We start from the raw sequence: 19,729 nt of genomic DNA, 5'->3' as shown, positions 1-19,729 counted from the left end.
TCTTGAGCACGCAGGGTTTCTAACCTACTTCGCCATAATTCAGTTGTTGTATCTTGATTAATATGCTGTATTGTAGAGTCAACCGCAGATTAAATAGGAGAAAAAAAAATTCCCGACGGAAAATAAGTTGGTAATGCTGCAAACAGCGAGGCATTCTTGATAAGACGCTTGAGGAGCGTCGAGCAAACTTTCCTGAAAAAACACAACCCCAGTATCGAAGGTCATGCTACACGTGGATTGGCAACTTTCGGGAGCATGCTGTCTGTCTACACAATTCTACCCAAATACCTGTTTGAAAATGAATCTTCTGTTCGCATTTTATTTTTCAAATGTAGTTCTGACATTGTAATCATTTTGCAATTATTTTTATTTGTTCTTATTTTGCTTCGTTTTTATGTCACTTTTATAATTAATCGAAACTATGAAGATGGATGATAATGAGATTAAATTAATGAAGAGACACCTAAAAAAGATATTTGCAGACCAGGACTCGAACCCGGAAGCTAAAGCAGATAGGTTGTGGGGAAAACCGTCAATAACTCCCGCCACGAACTTACTTATAATTTTTGTAATTTCTCACGAGTATTTTTTGTTCTGTTCATGCATAATACCTGCTTTCGGAAACTTAATTTATAAGTGACACACTTTGTTCGGTAGGGACAAGCCACGTATTGTTTGAATGGAGGGACACATATCGTTCATATACTACTAGATACAATCATGGACTATACTTGAAATGGCCACCCCGATGGCGCAGTGGTAGCGTCGTCGCCTTGTAATGAAGGGGTCCCAGATTCGATACCCTGTGGAGGCACAAGTGATTGGGATTTCACTTTAAACTGTAGGTCCAGTCCCGATTAGCCTAACTGTGCATAAAGTGGACTCAAATCAATCAATCATATATGATAGAAGTTACGAAAAAGATAAAAAATTTAGAAGAGATACTGTGAACAAGTAGAGTTGGAGAGAGATTGTCTTTTGTCTTTGTTAAATGTATTTCATGTAGTTTATATAACATGAAGTTATAAGTTAAATAAATGATGTTTTGTTTGTTAATGTTTGGCCTAATTGAAGATTATTACAATATACTTGAAATGTGATGTGCTAAACACTACTTTCGGAGATCAGTTGGACATGGCAATTTTGATATACAAGTTGCATTTTCTCTACTTAGATTCATTATATCCAAATTTTATCCTAATAGATAATCTCCCAACAACGCAAAATGTTTTAATTGACTCGAATTCACAATGACTCATATACAGTGTGTTTATAAATGAACGGTGGGGTTTCAAAAATTAATAATACATCTATATATTACCTTACACGGGCAAAACGTACACCGTAAGCAGCAGCAACTGTCCAAGTTTATATAACTTTATTTATATTTGTATAAAGTTAGAAATCAAGAGGGGGCAATTGCCCCTCTGTGCCTCCTTGCAGGTGCTCTTGACCCTCTGCAAGAAATAGTGCACGACAGACGTGAAAACTAAATCCATCTTAAGTATCCTTTTGTCTTGCTACTCTTAGATTCTGCAACCTTTCTTTCTATAGTTCAATGTTTGCCCCCTAAGCCCCTAGAATTGATTTCCGTACAAGTTTGAGAGCTAATCTCCCCTGCACCCTGTGGTTGCGCCACTGCACCTTCTTCTGCCATTGTTGCTTTGTGAACTTTCATCGGCTTGAAAATACTTAATTTTCTTCAAGAGCATAATATCGTTTAATAACCGGCGATAAGATTCCTCAACCCTAAATTTCTGGATTAAAGTATAATAATATAGGAGCATGGAAATTTGAAAGGGGGCGAGGATGGCCACATCTCCCCTTTAGAAAACGAATGTCAGCTAAAAGTATATATTTCACGCGTATAATTTGATCCCAGTCATAGTAATGTACAACAATTATTATAATGGGAATGCAGGAATGCGATAATTTCGAATTCAAGTGGTGTTTCTTGAGGGGGCAACACTATTATCTGGTTAATATACCCCATGGAAAAATACCTTGCTTGTCCCTGCGTCGAAAATATCGGCAGACGTCAATGATTAGGGGGTGCCCCACCCCCCTTTGCACCCCGTGCGCACGTCTATGACTACTCATTTCTACACTAGTTGGAAGCTGTATTCAATTTCGAGCCAAAAATGTAATTTTCAAATCAGGATTGTTAAACGTTCACGAACCCATACATTCTAATGGGTTCTATTGGGTTCCGCAACAAGACCGGAACCTTCTTTATCGCACAGTTTTAATTCGGTCCAAGTTGCGTATTCTTTCATTCCAACATGGAACTTAGACAGTCTTTAAATTGATCCGGAAAGAAGGTCCCTGTGCCGTATTTCAATTGATCCGGAGAAAAGGTTCCTGGAACGAATTGAAATATTTTAAACATAAAAAGGTTCTTTACGGTCCAGATCCATTTATGCTTGCTAATATTCCCTGCTGAACCAGAATTGAATTGATTTAAAATTCCTGACCCTTTAACAACCCTGGTTGAAATTCATTTTTTTACAAACAACCATATTTTTAATGGCTATTTCACATTAATCCCATACGATATACTGAGTTATTTTTCACATTGTTCAAAAGAAAGGTAAGAGATTTGGGCTATTCCTTTTTCTTCCTTGATGTTTAATAGATTATATTTGAAACGCGCCTATAACGTTACTAGCTAACATTCGTGAATTGTTCTTTCCTTGAAACGTTAACATCTACCATACTGAATTTATTTACGTTCCTTATGCAGATGGTTTGTACCCAACTGCATTTTGTTCCTTTCTGTTACAGTGGTTTACATTTTGTTACATTCCTATGTAACGTTAATTAACCATATTGCCTTTCACTTCATTCCGTTACGGAGGATTGCATTCATTACGTTCCTATGTACCGTTATTTACTACCATGTCGCATTTTGTTACGTTTTTGTAACGCTAGTATATACCATATTGCATTTCGTTACTACGCTCCTTGTAACGGTAGTATATACCATATTGCATATTACGTTATTTTCCAATGTGCTCATTTCGTTTCGTTCCGCTATAATGTTAATATCTACCATAATACATTTTGTTAAATTCTCTGTAATGTCAGTCTATAACACATTGCATTTCGTTACATTACATGGGTACCAGCAGCTGAACCATACTCTTCCTCCTACAAAATGGAACGTACCGTGTAACGCAAATTGGGTACGTTACGACTCCCTGCTCTCTTCATCATTGCAAGTAGCTGAAAATGGAAGAAAAGCAACACTAAATAACAAAAAGGAAAGGACACATCAAGAATAAGCGAGACTGAAATAGTGCTGTTGCATTTCCTGAAAAATGATCCAAAAAAATCTTTCGGAAATAGTGTTATCCTAGTCCAGGAAAAGTCTTGAGGAATAAATAAACTCCTTCCCCACACACTTTGGCAAACACAAGAAGATTTTATGTCACATTCCAAGGGGGCACATGAGAGGAGGTACATTTTCCTCCCCACCACACACACCAGTCATCCAGGCTATTAAAAATAAGTCAGTGGTTGTCCTCTCATTTCACTTTAACAGTAAATGGAATTTTAGTAAAATAAAAATTGTCGGGCTTTACTTTGTTTACAAGTGCACGTTGGTTTCGTAATGGAGCACAATAATAGAATTGAGATTCTCATAAAATTCTTACCGAATGAATGAATGCCTCCGTAGATTCCAGAATAATTACTCTTCATATTGAAATAAATATTTTAAAATAATATAAATTATGTGTCGTTGGTTAACGAGATTCGTCGTCACATAGCAGAATCCGCTATATTGACTGGAACTAGAAAATGGTAATCATTTAAGGATGGAAACACTATTCTTCCACAAAAGCTTGACTTCCCAACGTCTTCATTAATTTACATGCACAAGCTTCACTTGTATTTTGTCAGCAATGTGTACAGTATATGAACCCAATCTGATGAAGCATATTGCTTTCAAATTAATGTAGTTAGAGAGAAGCGACATCAAAAGTTTTGAGCTGAACAGGAAAAGATGCAATCTTATGGATAAATTACTCAAATAGCTTTGTTTCTTCACCATGGCTTGTGGCCATGTCAGTTAAAGGCCAGCTTTGTAAGCTGAAATACTAGGTTCGAATCCCCGTGTCTCCAAAATATTTTTTTCTTACCAAATGGGTGCTACATAATGTATTTTATTCTCGTCACACCAATTGTAGCCTGAAACTTTGTTATTGTTTGCGTGCCAATAAGAAAATTCGTATTGAAACTATTACTCGTTCAGAAAACATGACTGTTACTCGAAACTACTTGAAATTGAGATTTTTTTTTTAGTTGCTGCTAAGCCTCGATATTTACGACAAATGCTAAAATTGAAAATTGTTGTATGATAAAACACACAGTTAATATTCTCAAGAAGAAAAACAATGAAATTAAATGAGTAAGTTGTGAGGAACATCAGCAGATGTATTTTAAGATGTTCCGTCATTCATGTTTCACTCTCCTTGTTTTATACATAGATAAATATTTACAAGTAACCCACTCGATGAATGCTCACATCTTAAGAGTAATTTTCAGATGGGAAAGAAAAGAGCCTGGTCCAAATTGTAAAGTCAAGACATGCGCAGATTGTAGATGTTATTGTCAGAAACAAACAGAATTATCAATAACTACAATTATTTACCTAAACATCACACATAGGGCACTTAGAATAGAGCTGTAAAATATGTATTTTGGATAATTAGCTGTTTGAATGATTCTTCTTATAAAAGTAAAGTGCTCCCCTGTGCTTAGCACCACACCATGAAGGCATATAGGGGGTGTGGGGGTAACGCCCCACACTTTCTTGATCCGGTTATGAGTGGGGGTGATGTGATCAACATCACGCCCCTGACCGCCTTTACCCTCCAGGGTTTCATGTTATTCGATGCTGGGTGGGTGCCGGGGCCGCTTCCAACGTTAGAAAAGTTCCCAGATTTGAACCGGCCTTGAGCATGGTAGTCAGACGCGTAACCGTTAGCTTATATTATACTTATTATTTTGAGGTGCAATTTGAGTGAAACAGCTGAATGCGGAATGCAACCTAATATTAATAGCAATACAACCATTGCAGTATAGAGAGATGACAGGGACAAATATGTTGTTTCCATTCACATTATACTACGAGGGTAACGACTGGGGTAACTTATCGTATGAATTGGTTTTAAGTAAATTCGACGTTACATTCCATGGAAAGTTTGTTTCTTTGTACGAACTATCTGAATAAAAGCTTCCTCTTGTCTGTTGGCTTTCACGGGAGCTGCTTTAGACTGCCAAGGTCAAGTATTCACCATGTTCGAGTAAGGTAAGCGCCAGTGATGTAGTCATGTGAATCCAGCTGCTTCTTCTCTGTGACCGAGAAGCAGAAACAATTCATTTTGCTTTGGTATAAATTAACAAACTGCAAAGGTCGCGAGTTCGAACCCTGTCAGGACCAGACGCTTTTTCCTCTCTTTATTTACGCGGTAAACAGTGAAGTGTATCAAGATTCGAAAGTAGATTTTGATATTTCGATTTATTTTGGCCATCGATGTATAATATGTAAGTTCAATTCAATAGGAAACATTCAGATGTAAAAACATATGGTGCTAACGGGAAATCTATATTTCTGCACATTTAGAGGTTACGTGGAGAAGGAAAAATTATACATTTATTTCAATTATCTCTTGATTTTCACAGGGGCACGTGGCAAAGGAATTTTTTCAAAACATGTCAAAAGTCTGTGGATACGTCACTCTCACTTTAATTATACTCGGGACAGGACTTACAGTTGCAAGTGAGATCTGCACCACTATGTGCCTGCATTCTGCTATGCAATCCAGAGCCACACTATTACAAGGGGACTAATTTACAACACAACATACGAAAGTCTCTCTTATGTCACGAAATTTATCAATTTCTAACTTATCTCAGAATTAAGCTGGTGAACTAAAAAATTAACTGTCCAAACAAAAATAAAATAAATTAATGATTTTCCAACAACATAAAAATCAAATAATCCACATTCCTAGATAAAAAAAGAGACAGGAAAACTTTCCATCATGTTTATGAATTATATAGTCACCAAATATAGTGCTTTCTTTTTATACAAACACTACTAGAAAGCAATTTTGGTCGATAATTTTAGTTAAAAGTAGTTTATTTTAATTCTTAGTATTAACTCCTGCAACTGGATCAAATTATATTCCTTGATGTTTACAAAATTACAGATCTAGAAGAGAGGGTTGACCCAAATACTTACTCGTGCACTATGAAATAACTCAAACAGCTAATCATCCAAAAGACATATTTTACAGCTCTATTCTAAGTGCCATATGAGCAGGGATAGAAAAATCCTGGTCGTCAGGTCGCCACGGCGACTAAAAATTTCAACCTGGCGACTGTGATCTTTTGCTGTAATATTGCAGTTTTTTAAAGTTGCATTAACAAAATTTTGAAGATTCTAAGTTCAAATTGCAGTACAGCGTAAGTTCACAAATTATTTTTTATCAACGTTCTGAACATTCCATAGAATAAGTAACAAATTTTTACTCTTTATTCCCAACCCCCCCCCCCCCTTCCCTCTTTCTCACATGATTTAGCGATGTTTTGAATACGGTGATGCTCAGCTTCTTATACATTGATTGACTTACTTCATTTTACTTCACTTTTTGTGCCAATTTTGGCTAATTTGTGAAAATGGTGATGACTGATGATATGATGAAATTGATGAATGAACACTCACAAATATTCATGCCCAGGCCAGGATTCGAACGCGGGACCCTTGGCGTTGTAGAGTGATGTGCTAACCACTCTGCCACAGGGGCAGGCTCAGTATCTTATAGTATGTACAATTGCTAGTAGGTGATTTCCTGGCACCTGATTTTCAGAACTGCCACCTAGCTTTGAAGAAGATTTTTCGAGCACTGCATATGAGTGATGTTTAGGTAAATAATTGTAGTTACTGATCAATTCTGTTTGATTCTGACAATAACATCTACAATCTGCGCACGTCTTGACTTTACAATTTGGACCAGGCTTTTCTTCTTTCCCATCTGAAAATTACTCTTAAGGTGCGAGCATTCATCGAGTGGGTTACTTGTAAATATTTATCTATGTATAAAACAAGGAGAGTGAAACGTGAATGACGGAACATCTTGAAATACATCTGCTGATATTCCTCACAACTTACTCATTTAATTTCAGTGGTTTTCGTCTTGAGAATATTAACTGTGTGTTTTATCACACAACAATTTTCAATTTTAGCATTCGTTGTAAATATGGAAGCTTAGCAGCAACTAAAAAATCTCAATTTCAAGTAGTCTCGAGTAACAGTCATTCTTTGAATGAGTAATAATTTCAATACATATTTTCTTATTTGCACGCAAACAATAACAAAGTTTCAGGCTGCAATTGGTGTGACGAGAATAAAATACATTATGTAGCACCCATTTGGTAAGAAAAAATATTTTGGAGACACGGGGATTCGAACCTAGTATTTTAGCTTACAAAGCTGGCCTTTAACCAACATGGCCACAAGCCACGGTGAAGAAATAAAGCTATTTGAGCAAGTTATCCATAAGTTTGAATCTTTTCCTGCCCAGCTTGAAACTTTTGATGTAGCTTCTCTCTAATTACATTAATTTGAAAGCAATATGCTTCATCAGATAGGGTTCATATACTGTACACATTGCTGAAAAAATACAAGTGAAGCTGTGCATGAAAATTAATGAAGACGTTGGCAAGTCGTGCTTTTGTGGAAGATTAGCAATTCCAAAACTAAATGATTACCGTTCTCTAGTTCCCAAATATGTAGCGGATTCTGTTATGTGACGACGAATCTCGTTAACCAACGACACATAATTTATATTATTTTAAACTATTTATTTCAATATGAAGAGTAATTATTCTGGAATCTACGGAGGCATTCATTCATTCGGTAAGAATTTTAGGAGAATCACAATTCTATTATTGTGCTCCATTACGAAACCAACGTGCACTTGTATACAAAGTTAAGCCCGACAATTTTTATTTTACTAAAATTCCATTTACTGTTAAAGTGAAATGAGAGGACAACCAATGACTTATTTTTAATAGCTTGGATGACTGATATGCCCGTGCCCCCTCGGCTGTGATAAAAACTCTTCTTCCTTTAGGATTTCTATTATTTTTCCCATCGCTTATTCAGTCCCAACTTTGTGATTCTGTTTGCCAAAGTGTATGGGGAAGGAGCTTTATTTATTCTTCAAGCCTTCTCCTGGACTAGAATAACACTATTTCCGAAAGATTTTTTTTGCATCACTTTCAGGAATTGCAACAGCACTATTTCTGTCTCACTTATTCTTTTTGCATTTTTTTTCCTTTTCGTTATTTAGTGTTGCTTTTCTTCCATTTTCAGCTACTCACGATGATAAAGGGAGACTCAAAAAGAACACCCATGCTCTGGCTAAATTCGAACCTGGGGGCTCTCGTATTCTAATGAATTGTGATAACTACTTCATCACGAACGTCAAAAACGAGTTTCTTTTTAAAATAAATTTCAGGAATATTTCACATTTACATTACTTTGATTGCAGACGTAGAAATTCCATTAAATTAATATATATGCTGCAATCTCTCCGTAAGCACTTTCCTTTGAGTTTGAGACACACAAAATTCCCTGTATATGGTTAAATTGATTGATAGTAAGCAACACTGCTGCTTTCCGAACACTTACTTCAGCTGTACTTCCGCCCACAAAGCTGGACTCAAATTAGTGTGCCACTTTTTGTGAACAGAAGTGTACAAAAATGTTTATCTGAAAGCAAATTAAAAACATTATGTAGCAAAATATGTGAAGTCTTAATGCACTAACTTACCAATCTGAATCAGCTGCCATGACACAAGAAGTACTCTTTGATATTTCGGTGAACATTTCATTTGACAAAGCTTCAAATTTTTCTACGATTTCAATATTTGGCATCTCTTTTCCTTCATGATTCATTTTAGCAAACTGAAAATAAAAAAGCAGAAACTGGTCATATGGACATGATGTAAGTACACAGAACTAAATGTAACAGAACCAGCACAATACTAATATATATATATATATATATATATATATATATATATATATATGTTGCTAGTTCAAATGGAGGTCCATAGTTACGAGTGACATGCACTGAGCAGTAGCTAGTCTAGCAGAGATGTATCAATGAATCCAGTAGTGGCGTGGCGTGACTTTTTAAAAAGTGTTACCGGCTATCAGTACGACATTTATGCCTGCTAGACGTTTTACACCCCCCCCCCCCCTTTCGGTAAAGAAAACATAATTTCTTCGAGCTAGATATTTGTTCATTTCGTTCTTGTTTTGCAATCAGCACAGTGATTTAGCCACAAACACTCCTAGAAAGAACCAGTGGCGAAGCGTCCTATGAGGCCCGGAGGCCGGGCCTACCGTAATATATTTGTCTATAACGGATTATTTTATTACTTATAAATTTCATTAAACGACGCTTAATAAAAGAAAACTGAAATTCTTGGTCTTCCGATAATTACCGCAAGTTTGCAACCCTGCCTGGAACCGTATCTGAGCATTCAGCGAGGCCCGCCTGAGAGTGCCTCAGCTGGTCCCATAACAACCTATGTGATTCGTGCGGGAAATCATAATTTCAGGGGTACGTTCGCCTGTAATGTAACCTGAGAGGCCGGCCTCTTTTCTCTCTCTCACCCTTTCTCCTTGACTTCCGAAGAGTGCCGATCGTGTACGAGCGCGTGACGAAGCAGGCAGTGGACGTACAGAGCTTGTTGAAGCAGTGTTTCCATGGAAGATTCGGAGCTGTACCGGGAGCGGAGCACACCCAGCTGCTAACATGTAGCGAAAATGTGTTGCTAACACCTCTAAGCCTGGCCTCCTAACCTATCAAAGTAGGCATTATTAGAATTCTAACTGCAAATAAAGCATGCAAGTTGGTTACCAGTGTTCAGTTTGGTGCTTTCAGCTCTTTTGAGGAACCGCTTTTCGCGAAGTGTTATCTGCTGGATGTGCCCCACACCAATCTCGATTCAGATAGGGAAAGTATTTTATTTCTTTGAGGAAAGGGATATTGAGACGAAATTTCCTTTCATGATTAGTGACATAACTGAAAATGCGCTACTTTAATGGGGCAAAGTACGTACAATGCAAACGTATCATTATAACCAATCCTCCGCGGAGGCCAGCATTAAAAAGAAATAAACGCTAAGTGACGTTCAAGTGAACCAACCATTTCTGTAATGCGAGAAACATTTACAATACTGTTATTGAAGTAGCAAATAATTTTTACGAGCAGCTTTAATCTAACAAATGTAAGATGGCTAGGGCCTGACAGAACGGCTTTTTCATTGGCTGACGCGTGGTCAGAACATCGAGTCTCATTGTCATTTTTATCTGACCTTCGAGACAGAAGTGCCTTTATTCTCAGATATCTAATCCAGACTAGATTAAAGTAGAATCTGAACCAATGCCTCCAGGAGGAATCGAACCTTCTACTTCTTGATTATAAGGCGAGAGCGTTAATCACTACATTATCCTTTACAATCTCTATCCCGACTTAAGTAGACGAGATTCAGGCAATATGTTATCTTTTATTTTCTAGGGGCTATATTTTAACATACTACTGTTAAAAAGAATCACATCTTCCCCTCCCTCCCAAACCCTGCTCCGTCCTTGTGCCTACCCTTCCCGAGACAGCACGCTTCGCCACTGGAAAGAACTACCACTCATGAGACAGTTACCACGAAAATCCAATGAATAGTGATAGGCCCTTGTCAATTCTTCATCTGTCTCTGTTTCTTTGCAATGAGGTGCGAAGGGGAAGAAGAAGACCCACACTTTTTTAGGGTCAGTTTGACGATTGTGTGGTGAACACTGAGCAGACGACAGAATTCCCTTCCTTCGTGGAAGGGAAACCCAGCTGTACGTACTACTGTTGCCAACTTAGTATTTTGGAGCAAGGTTTGTCCAAATCACAAATCACACCAAGGAAGTATATTTTCGTCTATTACCTAACTGGTCTCAGTTGTAGTTTAATCCAGCCTTGGCTTTGCAGTCTACCTCTAGTTGCTTCACAGAAATTGTATTCCTATTTAGGCGGGATTTAGCTCTTTTCTGCCAATCCGATGTGACAACACTGGCTGCCCCGGTGGGTCTGAACGGCAACAGGGCCCCTTAACAGGTATATGAATAACCCCATAAAGTCATTCCCCCCTCTTTCCTTGCATTGGCGCCCTCTTCTGCCTTGTTGCCTCTTGAGGGTAGCGGAACGGCCTCCCTCTTGGCTTCTGTCGGCTGCAGAAAAAATGTCCTAGGCAATATCTACTCGACGGCAACGGAGTTCATTAACGTATTTAACAAAGTTGTCATTTTATTGAAACAACTTTTTAATTCTTTACATTTTGCTGTTACCTGCGGTAACACCGGCTACATGCACGCCACGCCTCTGAATGAATCTCACATCTATAATTATTTTCAATGTGCAGACAATAATGTTATGCTCTCTTTCTTTTCTTCTTTTTTTTTTTAAACATGGAATATATAATGATTAAATTACAAATATGTGTTCAGGCTCTCCCTCTCACTCTCGTTTTAGTAGTGTTTTATTTAAATATACTAATCTCTTGGCTGCTAACAGTCATAAATACGGATATATTTATTTGGGCAAGAGAACACACCTTGATATTGTTGTTGGTTTGGTTTATTTTTCTTCGCTTTTCTGCCACATTTGGTTACTGCGAAAATGAGGATGAGTTATGATATGATGAAATTGATGAAGGGACCTCAAATGAACAATCCAGGCCAGGATTCAAACCCGTGATGAGTGTACATTCTTGTTCCTATGTGTTGTACGCGTTACCCCCACACCCCCTATACGCCTTCATGGCGTGGTGCTATGCACAGGGGAGCACTTTACCTTTTTTTATGTGTTGTACTCTGCAGTGAATAATAAAATAATTTGGAATGAAAAATATATCTCAGAACTCAAAAAGCCAAATGAATATTATTGAAGAAACTACAAAAAAGTGTGTTCTGTTACGGTTTTGTTTCTGTGCATAAAGTGTACTTAAAACACCAAATCAACCAACCGTGGGGGAGTGGTTATCACAGAGTGCTACAACACAAGGAGTTCTGGGTTCGAACCTTGACCTGGGCATGGGTGTTCTTTGTGTTTGTCCCTTCATTAATTTCATTGCATCATCTTCGCAATTAACCAAATGTGACAAAAAAAGTGACACTAAGTAAGAAAAATTAAATCAAATCACTGATTGATTGCTTGATTTGGCTTATTTTACTTCGCTTTTCCACCACACATGGCCAAGCCGAGATTGAACCCAGGATCTTTGGCTTAGTAGTCAAATCAAATTGTTTTTTATTTCCGAATTGGGGTAGGGGTTTCGTATACTTTATTTTAGTACTCATTCATCAATTGCAATCTTTTCCTGTTATTGACATTCTTTTTTTTATTTTAGGGAATACTGGGCCCTAAAGGGGGGAGTGGTAGGACCACACCAACCCCCCCCCCTTTCAGCAAGCCACTGATTGCTACCCCAGGTGTCACCGCACGTCACTGATAGTTACAAAAAAACAATGATGATGAAAATATACTCTCTAATAACCTAACAAATTCTGAGGTATTGGAAACAAATTCAATCTAATAAGAGACAGTACAATAAAACTAGCTGTATCTACTAGCTGTATCTACCTGTTGGGATGCTACCACAATGGATGCATTTGTGGCTCAACTCTCCCAACTCATTATCCCTTTGCTACTATTCCTCAACTCTGTTGTTTCAAAATTAAGGCACTGCAGAAATTATGTGTGCATCGTGCTCCACAGTAGGGGAGGGGTGGAGCAGACTTCACCATGGTCAGAGCTGCAGGGATTGAGGGGAAGGTACATGAAAGTTTCCAGTCGAAGGGTCTTGTGTTTATAGTCCCTTTATATCTGTTGGAAGATGTATTCAGCTATAGGGGCATTCCATGTGAAATCAACAAGTGAAGAGGTACACATTTTTACGGGACAAAAATCAACAGTTTGGTGTGCTGAGTGGGAACTGGCATTATCATGGTGAATAATAGTGCGACAATTTAGGTTTGTTTTACGCAATTCATTGATGACCTCTGGCAAACAAATTGTTGTATACCCCTCAGCATTTACAGTCCTTCGATCTTCTAAAGCTATTGTTGCCACATGTTTGGTATAGCCGAAGAAACAAGCAATCATTTGCTTGGCAGTACTCCTTGAACAAACAAATTTTGTTGGTTTCAGCTCACTTTGAACAACCAAACAGTAGATTGCTGCTTAGTTTCGGGTTCGTATGAATTTCGTCCCCTGTAATGATGTAGTACACCAAATTTGACTTGCCTCGGTTGAATTTTTTTAGCATTTCTTTACACCAATTAACACGAGCCTGTTTTTGAGCTTCAGTTATGTTGTATGGGTTCCAACGGGTTGAAAGTTTCTGTATGTTCAGATGACCATGCAAAATGGTATGTATTGCTTTCATGTCAATGTTCAAGGATGCCTGAATCTCACTGTATGTTGCATTCCGATCTCTCTCAATCATTTCATGCACAGCATCAACATTACCAGCAACAACAGATGTGGATGGACGAGCTTCACGAAATTCATCACTGAGAAATGTGAGACCACTCTGCAATTCGGAAAACCAATTGTACACAGTTCTATTGGATTGTGCTTCATCCCCAAAAGCCAAATGAAGTCGCTCGATGCATTGTTTCAGTGTTAAACTACATTTCAAATCATAAAAAATCATTACCCAAAAGTGTTCACGAGAAATTTCCATTTCTCACACGAAATTACTACGTAATTCAAACTGCTGTGCAAAATAAATTAATAGGCTTAAACAAACAACCAAACATAATTTAAACATAAAAGTTCTATTCTTCCGATTTTTATAATAGCAGAACACTAGTGCCACTGTTGGTGGTAGTATGCAGAAACTTTTCCAGCAACCCTCGTAGCATGTTTGGTTACCAATTAGGGTCGTACCACTGTACATCCTGAATGGTGCATGCTACGTTGAAATTTCAAGCACTTTAGATTGAAACTCACCTACTTCCACAAACTCTCCTTTCCTTTTTCATTATGTGCACTAATAACGGAGTTGGCTATGGAACTGGACTTTTGAGTCACCCTGAATTTTACAATAAACAGGAATTTAAACATCAGATTCATGTACATTTATTCAAACAATATTGTATTTGATTTACGTTAGATTATTAATTTTGAATATTAGGAATTTGACTATAAAAATCTGTTATCATCCATTTTAACATAAATCTAACATAACTCCGGATCCCATTGGCGTCCCATTTTTAAATTTTGTATACTTATTGAGTAATAGTATAGGTATGACATGTAATATTTTAAAATAAATTAAAAGACCAGTTTTTGAAAAAATGGATACCAAAATTTTCTTTATATCCCCTGAAATTATTTTTTTTAACCTGGCAATACGCATTCTAGATCTTGTGTGAAAGAGCCTTTCAAGACATTTCCAATGCTGTATGAATCACTTCTATAGGTGCTCTGGTTGCCGAAATATTGTAATTTAAAGTTAACAAGATGTTGGAAAATATGGTCAACATTGCACAGTTTGCAACACTGTAATTTCGGAAATACAAAAGATATGGATTTGCAAAGTTGCATATTTTCCTACCTCACGTGGTTCTTCCAGTATACCAAAATTCAATTGAATCAAAAAATGTAAGAATGAGGTCCATGCTGATTTGACATGGAATGACCCTATAAGCAGCAAGTTAATTGGTAAACAAATCTTTCTGAAATTATGTCTTTGACTTTAGGTTTGACTCAAGACTGGAATGCTCGCTGCATTGCTGATCCATAGGTAATGGATTTTATAGTGCAGCACCTCTCCAAAAATATAGCTGTTTTTATGCAGATTGTTTGAGATGTATTTTAGGACATCAAATCAAGTAAAATGAACACACTTTGTTGCACCTTTCTGTAAGATTAGTACATGTATCCCCTTTTACCCTTCTTTCATGCTTCAGCATCTTCTTCCTTCCTTTTCTTTCATGCTTTGTTAAAAAAAACTGGGACAGAAAAATATACGATTTTCACTCTTCTTTAACAGCCACATAAAATCCTATAGTCTCATTTTGTAAAGCAGAATGAGCTATTAAATGATACAATATAAATTATACCATGTTTACCACTGCTACAGTGTTTAATACAGAATGTTCATCTAACTGGATTAGACCTGAATAAACTCATTTTATCAGCACCTTTTTGAGAACATTTTCAGAACCTTTTTTCCCTTTCCTTACCATAATTTTGCACCTTAAAATCCGTCCCCTACTGATTAGTCATGGAAAGTGTCATATTTGCGAGCTTAGCACAGCAAGGTTATGCTAGGTTTTTGAATAGTCCATAAGTTAATTGCATCAAAGAGAATGAATGATGATTAGATGACATCGATGAATGAACACTCACAAAAGAGCTCGTACATGAGATATTTACTTGTTTCGGCCCCTGCAGCAGATGAATAACTCTTCATCGAAAGTGCACAGAAAAGTTGCATCACGTATCACCCAAATCAGTTGGGAGAGTTGTCAGAGTAGATTTGGCAGTCATATTTATTTAAGAAAGCATGTTTTGTTCTTTTTCACTGCTTTTATAACCAAATGCAACAAAATGAATGCCTTGCGTGACAATTCAAATGCTTCGTCACAAAGAGAAATCATACGAGTAGGTAGTTTGGACTTTGGATTTAGACAAAACAATTATTTTTGTTTTTAATTAAAATACTTTGGGTATGTCGGCACTGAGGACAAAACACAGGATGACATAGAATTATACTGGCCATGGGGCCAGTCGCCAGAGCCTCGTTAGTCTGCAGTATAGGGTGTACTATGTGAAGTGAGGTTGACTATTGGGTGCACTACGTGGAAGGAGCACCCCTTACACCCCACATCACTAATATTATGATTCTCCTTAGCACTTCCCCTAATGTTACCAAACAGACAATAAGAAGATATTTTCCATTAACATTATCGGTGGAGAATCAATGGTTCTTTAGTACATACTTCATGGCACATCAAATATGCATGTGAAAGAGTACAGTAGTTCAATAGTAAATACTATTACAATGGTAACATACTAGTCACATAACAACTGGCACATTTGGAACTACTTTACTCTAGGTGAGACACCTATAAATCATTTCTTTCACACTTTTTTACATTGCTAACGTACTAGTCTGCATTGTGGAACATTGCTTTAGGTGAAATAATGAATTTCTAACGAAAATAATGTCTATTTCTTACATTAACGAGTACTTACTGTTCATCCTTATTTCCACACACAATATGGCGATAGTTTACCCGTTCATCGCATGTTGTGCCAGTGTTTTGTCGATTGGGAGTGTGCATGCAGAGTTGCAACCTTGTGCACCAAAAACTGCCTAAATTTAAAAAAAAATTGAAATCACTTCACGAAATTTTCTCCCGAAAAAAGTTCAATTTTTGACATAAAGAGTAATTATTAAACCAATGACATTAGCCCCAAAAACCATTGACGTTAGCCCAAAAATTCACGATAGCCCCACGAACCATCACGGGGACGAGGTATGTCTGTTAGGTTAGGTTCCATTAGCACTCCTTTTCATTCAATTTAGCATATTCAGACATCGTTTATTCTCGATGAAAGAAAATACACAGAGTTCTTTTAATTTTAACTTTCCACGTCCTGCATTTCACTTTGGTACTTGTTTACTATCCTTCGGACACATTTATTTATTTTTACAGAAGAAACTACTTACCGTAATAAGTTCCTGTAGCATTGTCGAACATCGGGAAGGTGTTTTATGTGATGTGGGAATGTTTCATAGGTGAAATTCATGTTGTTCATTGAAAATTAATTCTCCGAAGGAGAATAGCTAGCCCCACGAATCATTGGCACGTGGATAGGTTAGTTCTGTTAGGTTAGAAAACATAGTTAAAATTTTGTGTCGAGTTAGTATCAGGATCTAGAAATTGGAAATAATTCTGAACCATTGGCGTGTGGTTAGGTTAGTTCTTTTAGGTTAGGAAACATGGTTAAAATTTAGTGTCATGTTAATATCAGGATCTAGAAATTGGAAATAATTGCGAACCATTGGCGCTAGCCCCACGAACCATTGGCGCGTGGTTAAGTTAGTTCGTCTCAGGCAAGCGAAAAGGCCTATCAGAAAGACGTACTAGTAATGTGAAAAACTGCAATTAATTTCTTCAAAACAACGTTGATACACCTTCAGGAATGTTCCGCGAAGCAGATACGTAACTACGAATGTCAAAAATTGACGAAACGAAAAAATTAGAGGTGTCCGAAGGATAGTAAATTTTTACCTTCACTTCTTTTTTCAAGATTCCGTGTTGAATTACAAATTCCACGGCATTTTCCACACCTGGCAACAACTTCACGATGCATCCTCGACACGTCATTTTATAGCGAAAACATGGCATGGGTTGAAACACTGACTACGAGGTTTACGTCATCTAACACACAGAACATTGTGCTCTCGTGCAGAAAGCAAATGGCGGCAGCAGCAATAGCACGTTGGAAAGAGATTTTCATAGAAAACCACATGCATTCGCATTAAAATGGATCAAAACTACATTCCCGAACTTCAACAATGCTACAGAAAATGATTTGCATACTTTCTCCTGCAAATCTGAAGAAATCCGTCTCACCTATAGTAAAGAGTTACCGCACATTTTAATAAAAGAGTGGTGGTAATGTTGCCACTTTTTGTCTTCTCCACTCCAGCTCACCACAATATTTTCCAATGTTAGACTAGGCTTACCCAATAAAGGGTAACAGTTCTAAATGTTTAACGATTGTAAATGAACAACAAAGTATCAAAAAACAGTGAAAATGATTGTTACAGTAAATTTCAACCTTGTTGAAAGTAAATACCACTATTTGGAGTTTGGAAAAGTGCAATTCATTGGTGAAAAAAAAAGATCTAAAAACAATGTTATGCAAGGAAACGTGCCTCATCAAGGAATTCTTCAATTATTTGTAATGAATTCGTGATATACCCAGACATCACACATTGAAGAAAGAAAAAGTATCAGAATAGTGATAATAATTGTGAAAGTTAATTTGAAGTCTTGCTGAAAGAAATTAAAAAAGAAATTTTCGTTTCCCCAAAACGTATTTCTTCAATTTTACTGGAGAAAGTACTTACCAAAATGAGGTTATTCATACTTTAGGAAGGTCTTGGAAATGTATTTTCCCCTCGCTTAAATTTTTTTGCAGGTAAATCAGGTAATTTTCGACATTAATGTCACTCCGATGTACGAAAGCTGTTCCCTTGATGTCCGTCTACTACGTGAACCAAATTTTTGTGTGCGTTTAATGACGTAACAACCGGTCAGTGTTTCCAAATATGCGGTTTTGTAACTGTGTAACAGTTCTAGAATGTAAATAAACGTGAGTTAATGTTCATCATTTCTGATTACGAACTTGCGACAACATGACGTGCACAGAATCAGTGGCATGCTCAATGTGAGGTTGATTGGGGTTATAACCCCCCCCCCCCTTTTCGCCCAGTATCTCTAAGGCTATTTATGAATGGTTTGTGGGGCTATCCGTCAATGGTTCGTGGGGCTATTTATGAATGGTTCGTGGGGCTATCCGTGAATGGGTCATGGGGCTATTTATGAATGGTTTGTGGGGCTATCTGTTAATGGTTTGAGGGGCTATTCATGCAAGGTTCATGGGGTTTTCGAACCCGAAAAAAATTTCTATTTTGAAAAACAAATTTAACTATGTTTGCCTAACCTAACCTTGCCGTGCATTGTTCGTGGGGGCTTTCCGTGCATGGTTCGTGGGGTTTTCGAACCCGAAAAAAAATATTTTTCTAATTTTAGAAAAACAAATTTAACTATGTTTGCTAACCTAACACAACCTTCCCGTGCATGGTTCGTGGGGCTATTTATCAATCGTTCGTGGGGTTATCCGTGCATGGTTCGTGTGTTTTTCGAATCTGGAAAGAAATACAAAATCAGTAACACCAAAGTAGGTATTTTTCTATGAAGAAGGTTGCAACACTGCAAAACCACTGATCATCGACAACGCTAGTCAAGATTTTTCTGCCATATCGCACGTAACGCAAGCGAAAGCGAACAATATAAAAATACTCGATATTTCTAAAATTGACTTTGTTTGCATGGAAAGGTAACACTTTACTATACCGGAGACGGATTTCTTCAAATTTACAGGAGAAATTACTTACGAAAATCATTTTCTGTAGTGTTGTTCATGTTCGGGAATGTAGATTTGATCCATTTTAATGCGAATGCATGTCGTTTTCTACGAAAATCTATTTCCGATGCGCTATTGCTGCTGCCGCCATGATGATGTCCGTATATGCTAAACTGAACGAAAGGAGTGCTAATGGAACGTAACCTAACAGGCCTAACCTAACCTAGTAGGCATACCTCGTCCCCGTGATGATTCGTGGGGCTATCGTGAATTTTTGGGCTAACGTCAATGGTTTTTGGGGCTACCCGTGGATGGTTTGTGGGAAATAAGGAACAACAGTAAGTACTCCTAATGTAAGAAATAGACATTATTTTCGTTATAAATTCATTATTTCACCTAAAGAAATGTTCCGCAATGCCGAAGAGTACGTTAGCAATGTAAAAAATTGCGAAATAAATCATTGATAGGTGTCTCCGGTATAGTAAAGT

General features: G+C 37.4%; 1 protein-coding gene across 5 annotated transcripts in view; it reads right to left on the bottom strand.

The window, feature by feature from the left end:
* Positions 1–19,729, bottom strand: part of LOC145988575 (uncharacterized) — a 190,865-nt gene that overhangs the window by 40,197 nt on the left and 130,939 nt on the right. For 4 of the 5 annotated variants that reach the window (XM_083123535.1, XM_083123533.1, XM_083123532.1 and 1 more), the window contains exon 2: positions 8,847–8,980. In XM_083123535.1, the coding sequence (XP_082979661.1) occupies positions 8,847–8,971 (125 nt within the window). In that variant the 5' untranslated portion in view covers positions 8,972–8,980. Of the gene's footprint in view, positions 1–8,846; positions 8,981–16,334; positions 16,456–19,729 lie in introns of all 5 variants that reach the window. The other variant, XM_083123534.1, reaches the window with a different exon arrangement.

Source organism: Lepisma saccharinum, chromosome 6, assembly GCF_977018435.1.
Source record: "Lepisma saccharinum chromosome 6, izLepSacc3.1, whole genome shotgun sequence".
NCBI lineage: Eukaryota > Metazoa > Arthropoda > Insecta > Zygentoma > Lepismatidae > Lepisma > Lepisma saccharinum.
This window is presented reverse-complemented; position numbering and strand designations above follow the sequence as displayed.